This window comes from Corvus kubaryi, unplaced genomic scaffold, assembly GCF_017639235.1.
Source record: "Corvus kubaryi isolate FWS band 111438036 unplaced genomic scaffold, C.kubaryi_AGA036_p1.0 37308, whole genome shotgun sequence".
Taxonomy (NCBI): Eukaryota; Metazoa; Chordata; class Aves; order Passeriformes; family Corvidae; genus Corvus; species Corvus kubaryi.
The window spans coordinates 2,587,489-2,600,901 of record NW_024581096.1 but is presented as its reverse complement, the minus strand read 5'-3'; the positions used below and the strand labels follow the sequence as shown (position 1 = coordinate 2,600,901).

At 38.5% G+C, this 13,413-nt stretch overlaps 1 protein-coding gene across 2 annotated transcripts in view; it reads left to right on the top strand.

Annotated features, from left to right (window-relative positions):
• Window positions 1-1,928, top strand: part of CWC27 (CWC27 spliceosome associated cyclophilin) — a 101,195-nt gene extending 99,267 nt beyond the window's left edge. For both annotated transcript variants that reach the window (XM_042028257.1, XM_042028256.1), the window contains one exon: window positions 1,517-1,928. In XM_042028257.1, coding sequence (XP_041884191.1) covers window positions 1,517-1,679 — 163 coding nt within the window. In that variant the 3' untranslated portion in view covers window positions 1,680-1,928. The remainder of the gene's footprint in view (window positions 1-1,516) is intronic.
• The last annotated feature ends 11,485 nt before the right edge of the window (window positions 1,929-13,413 follow it).

Here is a 13,413-nt window from a genome sequence, read left to right as displayed (position 1 = left end):
TGGCCACAAAACTTTCCTTTTGAAACTTGTTTGTTTTTCCTGGGTTTTCTGTCACAAAGACTGTTGACAAAGACATGTCATAGTCAAATCATAAAGATTGATATGCTTAGATTCAAATCAGTATAGTTCTTAAGTTGTCCCATCAAAGTCAAAGACATTTTTGAAATCGATCCAGATCCAAAGATTAGGTGTGGTTTTTGCCTAGACATATGAGTTTGCCATGAAAAAATTGTTTACCACCTCTCTGGGCAACCTGTTCCAGTGTTTCACCACCCTTGTCTTAAAAAATGTCTTTCTTATAGCTCATCTGAATCCATACTCTTTTGGTTTAAAACCTTTACCCTTTGTCCTGTAACAACAGGGCATGCTAAAGAGTCTGTCACCATCTGTCATATAAAGTCCTGTTGTGTACTGAAAGTCTACAATAAGATCTCCTGAGAGCCTTCAGAACAGTCCCAACTCTCAGCCTGTCCTCACAGGAGAGCTGCTCCATCCCTCTAATCACATTTGTGGCCTCCTCTGGACTCATTCCAGCAGTTCCCGTGCTGGGACCCCAGAGCTGGATGCAGCACTGCAGGTGAGGTCTCAGCAGAGCAGAGCAGAGGGGCAGAATCCCCTCCCTGGCCCTGCTGGCCGCGCTGCTTTGGATGCAGCCCAGGACACGTTTGGCTCTCTGGGCTGTGAGTGCCCATGGCTGGGTCATGTCCAGCCTCTCACCCACCAGCACCCGTTAAGTTCCTCTTGGCAGGGCTGCTTGAATCATTTCCCCTTCCAGCCTGTGTTGATACCAGCAGTTGCCCTGACCCAGGTGTAAGATCTAGTACTTGGCCTTGTTGAACCTCCTGAGATTCACATGGGCCACTTCTCAGTTATGTAACAGTGATGTTTTGAGATTATTGGAAATTTGGCGAAATTAGGAAGTATCTAATGGGGGGGAAACTTCTAATCAACAGTAGGAAAAACATTGACTTGAACAAGGCATTTGTTTAGTCTGGTATTCAGGGAATTAAAAAGCATGATCTGTACCAAGTTAATGTGGAGCAGCAGGACATGAAGCATTCCCCTTTTGATCTTCTGTGTACCTACTTCAAGCATTTTCCTTGTAAACTCTTCCCCACTTTTGTAAAATCTTCCACCCTGGTGAAAGGTGTTTAAAGTGACTAATAGGAAAACTTGAGAAACACTCCCTGTTCTTGGGAAAAATTTGCCATACGTTTTGGAAGATATGCTAAACAAAAAGACAAGAAAACAGAGTTTAGTATGAGAAATAAAATCCAGAGACAACTCTATCTGTATTCAGCTGTATTTTTCAAAAGGAGTGTTTACAAAATTATTACCTTACAAGGATCTTTTAATAAATTTTTTTTTAAAAAACACCAACAAAAGAAACCCAGGTCAGTTCTTTTTTGCTATGCCCAAAAATAAATCAGAAATCTTGCCATGCATATCATAATTACAAATCACAGCTTCTATTCTTTCACTGATTTGGAGTTTGTTGTTTTGATTTTTTTTGTAGGATGTCACATGTGCTTCAGTTTGAAGACAGAAGCAGAAAGGTGAAAGATGCAAGCATGCAGGATGAAGACACTTTTGAGATCTATGATCCACGGAATCCTGTAACTAAGAGGAGAAGAGAAGAAAGCAAGAAGATAATGAGAGAAAAAAAGGAAAGGAGATAAAAGGAGTGTAAAGCTAGCCAGAGCTGCCTTGGAAAGTGACTGCAATAAAGCACTGGCTCTTTTGTAAGCTGATCCTAAAAATACCACTGGACAAGTGTGAAAAAGAATCTCTCAAGAACCTGTCATGCAGTTTTGAAGCAGAGCTATCATTGTTTCTTAAGTTGTGCGGTCAAGTGCTCTCACTGCATTCATTATCCAACCTCTCTAAAGGTTTTTAGAATTACATATTTAATAAAACAGCTGACTTGACTTCTGTCTGTGTTTTAATTGCAATAGTCAAAATCACTGTGTAATCAAAAAGTTTTCATGAATGAGCATTTGTCAAAGTGAGAGTGAAGTTAGAAGATGGAAACCCCATCTGCAGGCTTTTAAGATTTTATGAAACTGCAATTTTAATTTTTTTCATTATTCTTTGAAAGACATGTAAACTTTGCCTGCCTGAACCACTTTGACACAGGATTAAGGTGATGCATTTAGAATGGTCCCAGCTTTCCTGAAACAAGCTAAGTTTAATTTGAGAATCTGGCTGTTGCCTCTTTCTTTTGAAATATGCATTCCAGTACAGATCACAGCTTGGGAAGCTGGGATAGTACATTTTGGATGTGTTATTTCACTATCCATACCACATGAATAAAAAAAGAGTATCTGAATATGCTGTAATGGTTGCTTAAACCACTTGTTGCAATACCAAAAACATTCCTTTGGTAGAACTTTCACTGTAAAGTAGTGGGTAATGAAGATTGGTTTGTTAATTAGTCCAGTACAGAAACAGAAGAAAATGTGATCAGTCTCATTAAAAGCATAACCCTGCTTTTAACAATTATTCTGTCATCTAAAATTGAATAGCTCAAGCTTCCAATTTATAGGTTTTCTGCATTTTTTACAACCCTGGGTGTTAATATTTTTACAGATAAACAGGAATTTTTGTTGCTCCTTCTTTACAGCAGTTCTGGTGCCACAGGAACATGAATTATCCAAATGGGCAATAGCTAAAGAGGAGTGAACAAGATCTTTAAAAAGTGCCACCAGAGCAGTGTTTTTGCTGATGTTGTTTTTAGAACAAGTTCAGTAAGGTATGGCATCCTTATCAAACTGCCACTGCCAAATTTCTTGATAGAGTTTGAGGTGTGAGATACATAAACCTGCATTGGTGGGTTAATATGGCCCAAATGTCAGAGGTTAGATTAATACAGGCTATAGCTTTAATGCACAGTGCAACCTTTGAGATAAGGAGAAAGCTTGGAGGTGTGAAGTGAGATCCTGTATAAAGCTGTCATTATCCTCCTCTTAGGCTGAGTGAATTATACTGTGCCATGGTGTAAAGAAGTTAAGAGGGGTTACATTCCTTAACACAGCCATTCACAAACTAGTGAGTCAAAGTTTTTTAATCATTAAGTAATTTTCTGTCGGGCTGCTGCTGGCAAAGTGAAGAACATCTAATGTCATGTGCTACTACCTCTATTCATTGCTTCGTGGAGAAAATCTTAAATCAAGTCATTACAGGAAATGAGCATATCAAACCCCCATTCTCGTGGAGATGGGGGGGAGGACAAGGTGGTGAGCAGGAAGGTGAGGGCTAGATGTGGAAAGAACCTCGAGCATCAATTCCAGGACAGTTAGTGCCCCTGGCATAGAAAAACGTTCTAATTTCATCTTTTTCCTGCAAGCTAAAGGAGGATACATGAGTCAATAAATGGACAAGTTGACTAACGCCCTTCTTAGCTGAATCTTTTTGCTGACTTACCTGCAGCAGCTCTTAGTAAGCTGTATTAGATTATTCCCAGTTTTAAGCACTAAAGAAGCATAAAGAGGAAACTTAACTTGGGGCTTAGGGCTCTGCTCAGTTGGAAGAGGTTTGCATACCCAGGACTAGTAACCTGACAAGAAGAAGAGAGTAACTATCTTGACATTTTGTTGGTAAGTATGCATTGAAAATCAAATTATCACAACTAGTCAACTGAGAGTCACTTAGAAATAGGATAAAGTGTCTAAATCTTACTCATTTCATGAAAGCAAAAGTATTTCATTTAGGAGACGTCTGGAGCAAAGTTAAGAAAAGTTTATGTTAGAAGTACATTCTCAGGTAAAGTCAACACCAAAGATTAAGAACCTCACAGAAAGAAGTTGAAATGATGCCACTTCTCTGAAACAAGTAGTTTGCAGTGTCACAGGTAACTCCCATTCTGCCAGTAGCAATCCTGCCTGTTTCTCCTACTGCCAAGCTACCAGAATGATTTTAACTCAAACCTATTTCATTCATTACCTGGCATTGCTATAATTACATGAAATGTTGAATGGTACAGCATTGCAGTATCCTTTATAGACTGTGAAATGTGTGTGCTCAGAGTTACACCTTTTATTTGCCAATATTGAAAATCAAGTGGGAAATAAAATGTGGGCAGGTGTCTCTCTCTGTGAAACAGTCATACTGAGCTAGGTTAATGGCTGAAAACGGAAGGAACAGTTGGTTTTGTGGCCGAAGGAAGAATATGTTCTACGGTAGTGAGATTTTTGACTGATTATATTTTCTTAAATCTATTAAGCATCCTCTATGTCCACCGTTATGGCCACCACCTCACCTGTCTGTATAAACATGCGCATAATCTCTATATAGTTGTAACATACAGCTAGGAACATTTGTCTGTGTTTTAAAACCAATGTTTTAACAGTTGCTTGTGAAGCTTTACTTCCTAAAAATGCTAGTTACGTGCACAGATTGCCTAGCTTGAAGATGCAAACCACAACACTGATATGTAATCCTTTCTGTAGACAAGTCAGTGTTTAAAATTGCTCTGTGTGCTCTGCTTCCCCACCATCACCACCTGCTTTTTTGATTACTCTATACATTAAGCTAAAAATGGTATAAACCCCGACTATGACTGAATTTTGAGTTACACCAGCAAAGGTCTACCAATTTTTAGTGGCAGCTAACTTGCAATTTCAATACATCACCTTTGCTGCTAACACAGTGGGCCAGTGTTGACAAATGTTCTGTGAGACATCTCCTTCCAGTCATCCCTGCCATTCTTTTAGTATAAGCATTAATTGAGCCTTTCATTTTGTAAGAGGGAATGTGACTTTCCTAAATTAAAAGAAAGGGTGGAGAAAAAGTTTTTCATCCTTACAGATACCATTATGTTGGTAAAGTCAGCATTTTCATTTCCAAACCAGCTGGATTTTGAGTAGATAAGGTCCTTCTAGGTCACATCTGGTAATAGCAAGATCCTCGAGAAGAGCTTAAAGGCTTGCCTCAAATCCTGTCAGTGATGCCAACAGCTAGTACAATGTGCCCTTTTTGCTTAGGAGCTAAAAAAACCCTGAACTGCAACAAAGCCTGGTTTATTTCTGTCAAATAGCCACTATGCCTAGGCTGCTAGGGGTGTAGTCTGCAATGCCACATTAGGTAACTTCCCCTGAGCTGCTGGCTTCCAGCATGAACAGGTTTGGGAAGAGGTTTTTCCCATACTGTCTCCTTTCCCCAGTAGAAGAGTGTCTGAACTATAATGGTTAAAATAACTACACACCAATGTTCTCTGCTTTCGTCTAGAGGACGTCAAGTTTGCAAGAGACACAATTATGTTTTGGCAACATAAAAACTAGCTTCAGACAGAAAGCATAGCTCCAGACTCTGCCTCATTCTGGCAGAGATATGTGCATCTGTCATTACTTAAATGATGACCGACTTGGGCTGTTAGAAGATGAGGGGTCTTCTTACCTGTGTATTCTCAGTAAAAGATGTAGGTATTTGCTTACATCTTTCACTGTAAGAAAGAATGAGCTGATCATATAGTTGCTACACTTACAAAGTTCCTGATGATGTATATACAGCACAGAGCATGTAAACTGAAAAGTTTTTGAATGTATCTGATAGCACCCTCCTGCCCTACTGGTATAGTAAGTACCAGAAGTTTGCTACATCCCAGTCTAATGCCATAAAGTGATTCCGTTGGTTATCCTGGGCAGATGTGCTACATTCCAGCTTGATAGTCACAAATTCCTCATGCAAACTGGCAGACACCTTGAACCCACAGGGGGATCTCTGATGGATGAGTTCTGGTTTGCAAGGCACCCAGGGCAGGTGGCACACAGCCTGTCAGAGGCCAGTGCACCTCAGCTGCTGTCACAACAAAATACTCCTCTGAATTCATTTTCGTAGTACTTTAGAGGAATTCACTTCCACTTCAGTATCCATCACAGATGGGGTTTTCCATTTGATTTTTCACTTCTTTTGGTTTTTTAAGAACCTGCTCACACAGTACAAGTTTCATTTGTAAGTCACAGACTGGAAGAGTGTGTTTAAAAAGCTACTGCACACTTGTGGAGGTCTTTCTCACACAGACACATAAGAATTGGTTTCTGCCACTACAGACTTCATCACCACTTCTCTCGTCATCATGTTTTCCCTGTGAGCCTCTTATTACCAAGGGCCAGAGAAAGAATTTATGTCCTCCCCCTCCTCAATCTTTCAATAGCTGTTGCATTTATAGCTAGCCTCTGCCCCACTGCCCTCACCAGCTCTCTGTATGTTTCCTGGTTTCACAGTGCAGAGCTGGAGAATCTGTAATCCACCAGACAAGTCACACACAAAAGCTGAAGCTGTGTTTTGTTTTATTATGTGCATGTGTAGATTCTGTACATACTACAAATGCAAAAGACATGAAGCCAAAGCTTCAGAGAGTAGACTTTAATTTTTTTTATGTTTTAAACACTTCCTCTATATATCTTTTTTTTTCATTATTATTCCTGAAACACATACGAAAATAGCATTATACCGATCTGGCCACAGAATGAGGATCTGCTGATTGTAACCTACAATTGTTATCTGGTATTACTCCAAACAGTACAAAAGCCTGAAAGCTATTTTTTTGGAAAACAAAATTAAAACCTCTTTTTAAAACACAAATTGGTTGGTACTAATAACCTTCTACTCTTAAAACACTGGTTTAAAAAAGCACCCTCCCTGAACAACTCTATATTTATAGACCTTAAAGAAAACTACAGACAAGATAGCACCTTCTGGGGAAAAAAAAGATCCTAAACCTTAACACATCAGAAAAAAATTTGCCTTTTTATGACTAATTCACCAAATCTAAATGAAAAAAAATTAATTATAGGGAAAGTAGGTGGGAAATCTACACTTCTTGACCTAGAAGATCATATGGAAGAGAAAACAAGTCCTGATATGAACAGCTTTTACTATGGTTCCTATTTTTAATTTATGAAATTCACTGGCTTTGGAACAAAGCAAGATATGATAGTCATATTTCTATGTCATTGGGAATTACAGACTTGAAAGTCCAGTCCAATATTCATAAGGTTATTTAAGCTATACACTTGCCCTCTGTGATTTGTTTGTAGTAGTAAAAGGGCACAGTTACAGAATAGCCCTAGGATACCCTTTAGTTTTGGCAGCTTTATTTGGCAGCAGTAAAGCATTGAAAGCTGAACCTCTTTATATTGAACACAGTCTGGAAGATCACGTTTTTGTAGCCCCTACTGAAAACTTGGCTCCAAAATCACATATGTTCTTCTTCAGAAGTAACTTCTGAGTCAAACAGATTTTAATACAACATTGCATTCAAAGGATACTTCCTTCACCTGCTTGAACAGAGACTCTCTACAGTCTTGGGAAGCATGGTCTGACCTGTATTATGAGGTACTGCATCCTTCCATCTCAAAAGCTATTTCACTGAAATGGCAGAAAATAACCGCCAGTATGTGGTCAGTCATTTTAAAAAAAGATTTCCATTACAGCTACAGTGTGCTCTCCCTTACATTTATAGAATATACAAACAGAAAAGTGTACACATTAAACACATGAATTATTTCAAATGTCAGAGCATGAGTTGGTCCTAAGTGTTCAAGTAGACTTGGCAAGATGGTATAGTAAGTATGAACATCTGGATAACGATTCAGGGGCATGAGCTGATAAATGGGGTCATTAACTACAATACCTATCCCTGCCCTATAGATTAGGATGTAGGACACCCAAACAACCAAATTATCCCAAATTACAACAAAAAAGCATTTGAAAGAGCTGTAAATGGGAGAGGAAAAAATAATTCTGACCCAAGTATTCCAGATTTACTTATAATGTAGTCAAAAGACTTTCCTCCCAGTGTTTCATATCATTTTATTTTACAAAGACAAAAATCATCAGACAGGAAAACCACAGTAAGCAATGTTCGCCTTTGCCAAACAAAGAATTTACATAAAAGTCTGCAAATAGATTTAAAAAACCCAAAAACTCAGCCCAGCTTTTTTCAGCTTCTAAATCTGATGCACATTACTGTTTTTTGTTTAATTTCAGGTGGTTTCACTGCTACAAGATGAGACCTCATATACCAGAGAGACCAAAATATACTACCTCACTGTCATATAATTTAGGCTCAGTCATACCTCAGACAATATTTTTACAAGGTCACTTTGCAAAAGTATGTCTAGCCTATCCAAATGACAATATTATTTATGCCAAAGGTTTTGCTTTACAGATGGAAGTATTCCAACCACTGTTTAATAGGCTGTATGGAGAGGCTAAGAAAACATCATTTGTTGCACACACAGCTTAAGTATACAATATAGAACTAAAGTGTACAGACTGATCATTGGCAACACGGGCTAAAACTGGCCTCAGTGAAAAAAGCCACAAAAGCAATGAGCTTCTGAGTTTTCCTCTCTGATATTATTTTTGGAATTCCTGAGCTTAACCAGAAATATGAATGCACAAGTGAGAAATAGATGTGAATTCAGTAGCTACCTGGATATTAAAAATGCAAAAAAGATATTTTTCAAAAGGGACTTTGTAACACAGACATATGGCTTCACAAGCAGACAGGAGAGCACATTCTCAGCTGCAGTCTCAAAACAGGGAATGGATAGGAGAGTAATGACCGGAACTCCAATAAAAAGCTTTTTAAAAATACTGAAGTGAAGACAACACAGTCTTCAAAGCCAAAGTAATTAGTACCAGGAGCAAGTGTTTCTGAAGGCAATTAGAGTAAAACAAGCATGTTTCTTTCTTCTCAAGCTCTATTCTTAGAAAATTATTTTCATCCATAGACTTTACTTCTAGTCAATCTGTAACAGTTTTTCTGGCAAACTAATTCTTTAGGGGCTGAAACTTGTCATTGTTGCTGACTAAAATCATTGTGAACATTCCCAAGATTACAAAATCCACACCAGACAAGCTCTGCCATATACACCAGAACATTATAGCATGTGAAAATCAGCTGACACCCAAACAATCTCAGTGCATCAGACTAAGTGTAATTAAGATTTGGAGGAACAGAACCACAAGAGGAGACCCCGAGGACTGAGGAAGGAGCTGGAAAAGTACTGCAGCTGTATAAGAATCTTAGCCAGACAATCATGGTTCACAGGCCACTGCATAATATTCTATAATAGTTCTGCTTTCAATATGGAAAATTAATGTTTATTTACCCTACAGAACTGTGGAATACCTGCCATTCTTCCTCTGTTAAAGTGCCATTTAAGTCCATGCTTTCTGACAGCACCAAAACATGCAGAAATCTGGGACTTTTTACCATATGATAAAAACACCAGCAGGGTAAGCAACCTTTTTTATTGTTGTTTAATTTTGAGAATACTTCTTGTGAACTGTTGGTCAAAGCAGCAACATTACTGAGACTGGCAGCAGACGGTGGGGTGTTGCTCTTTCTGTCCTGGCCATTCTAATGCTTTGGTCTGATCTATATTTCACAAATATAAGTTTGTCTTTCAGTTGTCAGACTGCAGGTTTAGTTCAGGTTCCAGACAGGAGGGGGAGAGGCAAGTAAGGAACTTCCATAGTGACAAAGTGTTTGCTATTTCCACAATGTGGCTTTTGGAGTAGTAGTCCCTTGTGACCGCAGCAAGCCACAAGCATTCAGAGCCATTTGAGTAAGCCAATATAGTATCACGCAGCTATGGACAGACAGCATTTGGCTCCTGGACACTCTGTGTGGAATGTAGTTTTAGAAGAAAGATATGTTAAACTCCTGGTTAGAGGGCAAGTCCAAAGATATCTCACACAAAGAAAGACTCAGTGCCTCAAGTTATCTATTGATTTCTACCCTGAATACCTGAAGTACACACTTATAAATAGTATGAATGCACCTAAAAAGAGAGTTTGGAGGCTGAGGTGCTATTTATTCACAAACTAGTGAACTGATTATTGTGCACTATTGCGCACTAATTATTGCACTTCAGAAATATAGGCAACATTAGGAAAGGAGAATACAGGCTGCAATGCTAATAAGGGAAAAAAAGGGTGCTGTTGTGCAAAGGCTAAACAGGACCAAACGAAAGTCTAGAGTCCTTTAACAGCAGTGAATTAATCAAGAATGTTGAGTACCGAAGCTACACCAACATCTAATGGGGCTACATATGAAACAAATATTCCTGAAACTTCTCTTTTCATGCTTTTTTGGCTCTCTGCATACATATAGCATCCTATTTCTACTGAGTTTCCAAATAATAATAACATAGCCACTAAACATCATTTCAGGTCAGAACAGACAGGACATAATCAGATATACTTCTGTAATTTAAGAGAGGTTTGTCTAACCTCCCTCCCTCAAAACTCCACATATGGGTTTTTTCCAGTGCATGACTATTGTCTTCAGAAATATTTTCCTAAAATCTTACCTAAATGTCCCTTGCTGTAGGGACTAACTTCTTTTACCAGTCTGAATGAATAACCTTTTCTGCTCTGCAGCAATATTTTACGTATTGAAAGATTTATCATGTCCTTTTTCTCCTCTGGAATAAACAATCCCAAAATTTTAGTTCTCTCGCTATGTCATGTTTTGTATATCTCTAAATCATTCCTACTAATCTTCTCTGGCTTTTCTCCCAGCTGGCCTACATTCTTTACCTGTGGTACCTAAAGAAAGCTGGGCACAGCAATCTCACCAAAGTCTTACTCGTGCTAAGAACAGAGGAATGAATCTTGACACACAACATCCCTGTCTGTTCACCCAAGCATGGGCTTTCCTTTCTCCTCCATTTGCACAGGATTTTTTAATGATGTTCAGCTTTGAACCTTTATAAATCTCAAATTCTTTGCTATTAACCTATTGATTTTTTAGTGGGTTTTTTGGTTTTTTTTTTATTGTAGCAATTAATTATTCCCAAGAGTGGTATTTGGTATTCATCCATATTGAACTGCACTCACTCTATTGTTTTGGTGTGTTTTATCAAATAGTTGCAAAAATTATGAATTTGTCTTGTTCTCCAAAATTCTTGGAAGCCCTCTAGCTGTAATTTCACCAACTCAGTACTTCACAGATTGCTTATCAGAATGCCATATGAAACAGGTCAAACCATCACATGGCTTGGCCATCACATCAAACTTCCATTACTCCTCTGCTACATGAAAGCCCTATTATCCTACACTAGACTTAAATTAGGCCATAAGAGTAAATTTATGCTATCAAAACTAAGATCAATTGCATCATGTTCTGAAGAATTATATGAGGGAGGAAAAAAAATCTATTCCTTGGAAGGAAAATATATTCTGAGATGCAATTTATCCTTAATATGATAAAGACTATGTAAGATAAGAAATGCTTTTCATACTTGACTGAATCCAGCAGCAACGAACCAAGCTAACACAGAGTTGAGGCTTAAAGCCTGATTATCCATTTAGTTACAGGCATTTCTCTTCCCCAGGTGTATCATGAACGATAGCAATATAACGCCCGGCTGCAAATGGCAAGAATTACTATACCCCAAACCTCAAGTCCTTTAAACTGTCTGGATGAAAGTGTGAAAGTGAATAAGAAGCAGCTCTGGGTCTGAACAGAATGGTGTGAAGGAGGTAAACACTCCTGAGCTTTCTCAGTCTTTTCATGTTAGCAGGGGTACAGAACTCCTTCTGAAAAAGGGAATCTGTAGAGGCTCCTTCCTTGTGTTGACATGGCAAATTGTGTCATGTATACAGAGTAACTAAAACAATTTAATTTCCTGTAAGTCCTCATATGAATGGTTATAATTTCTCATACCAAGGTAGAAAGTGAAAAGGAAAAGAATTAAAGTGTCAGAACTAATGTTCTCATCTGTTATTTGATAACTCATCTGCCATGTCTGCACAAAGGAAGTGAAATGCCCCAGCAATTGTTTTTAGACAGATTTCACATGGTTTTTTACACTTTAGTCAAGTGTACTGCCACTGAGAGGAAGCTCACATACTACAGAGAAAGAAGATAAGGGAGATGCTAAGTGTCTGAAATACTTAGTTGTGACTGTGAATGTAAAACAGCATTTCACATTTATGAAAGCCAACGGCATATAGGGTGAGATAATGGGATATTTTCTAAAAAGACCCCCAGCCTTGCATGTGAAAACAGAATCTATTCAGTCAGTGGTCAGGCTGAGGGTGAATCTCTCCTCTTTTATCTTCTGAAATATTGGACACATAATCAGAACACATCTTCTATCTGATTGTTGTAACTAATCAGGTCTTTGCTGTAACTAGCCCTTGATTCTGGCACCTTTCCCTGCACATTAGTGAGACCTTAGATAGCTTGATTTGGCCATCTTCTCAGAATCAAATCACATATTTTTGTCAATGGGATCTGCTAGTTCATTAAACAAAATCCAAGGAAAACAATACATATTGTCTTGAAAAGTGTTGAACTGGGAAGCAATTGCCCTTCCTTGTTCCTGCTGGCATACCAGTACAGTTTAGGGGAATAGGGTTACCGTACACTATTTTAATCCTGGAATTAGTAGAGCAATCTGTTTTAAGTAAAAAGTAGTGACAGTTGTTTCCTAAGAGATATTGGACATACAATATGATTACTCTTTGGTATCAACACAGTCTTCATGCCATCTGCAGAACTATCCCTTCCCATCCTCAAAATTTTGACTCTTCTTAAGTGAAACACTTCTTGAACAGAGCCACTGCTTTCCTCAGACCCAAATATGATATCATCTGAATAAATGAACACTTCTGCATTTCTTCAACAAGTTTTTTTCAGTGGCCATTACTTAATCAGAACAGATGTGGCTATTGTAAGAGTAGGTTGTGCCTTAGGACTCCAAATTTTCATTCCCCGGACAATAAGAAACAGCTGGCCAAACAACAGTCAGAATACATCTCCTACAAAAGACACACACCAGTCTCATTTTTTTGAAATTAGAAGATTTTTTAGCATGACAAACAAGACTGAAGCCTTCTACTGTAGGAATTACAGAAAAAAAACCCTCTTCAGATCTAAAGAGAAAGGTTAAATATTCATTTTTTCATAACTGAATTAAAGCAGTCCTAAATCAAGGTTGAACTGGATTCATACTGTACTGCCAGCCTCGCCCCTCCCAAGCAGAACTTAGAACCTGTCAGGCAAAACAGCCATGACCAAGTGCTGCAGTCTGGGTTGTACTTCTGAGAAGCACATTGCAGAAGCTCAGTCTGTCTTAGCTGGAAACACCTGCATGTTGCTTCAAACACAGGGCTAACTTATCTCCTCTGTCTGCTTGCACCTCATTTATGCTTTGATGCTGTCCATTGAAAAACAATTGTTCTCCTGTTAGAGCAAAGCCCAAGGTGTCAGAGGTAAAGAACACTACTTCTTTATATACTGGTTGTACCAAACAGTTGCTTCTCTTTTACCTAACATACTATTTTTACTTACTTGATATTAGAAGTTACTGTTACCAAGAAGCTGTGTTTGTTTTGGGGTTTCATTTTTGGCCAAAATCTGTCTTGGAAGAAGACCAAACAGAAAAGCAT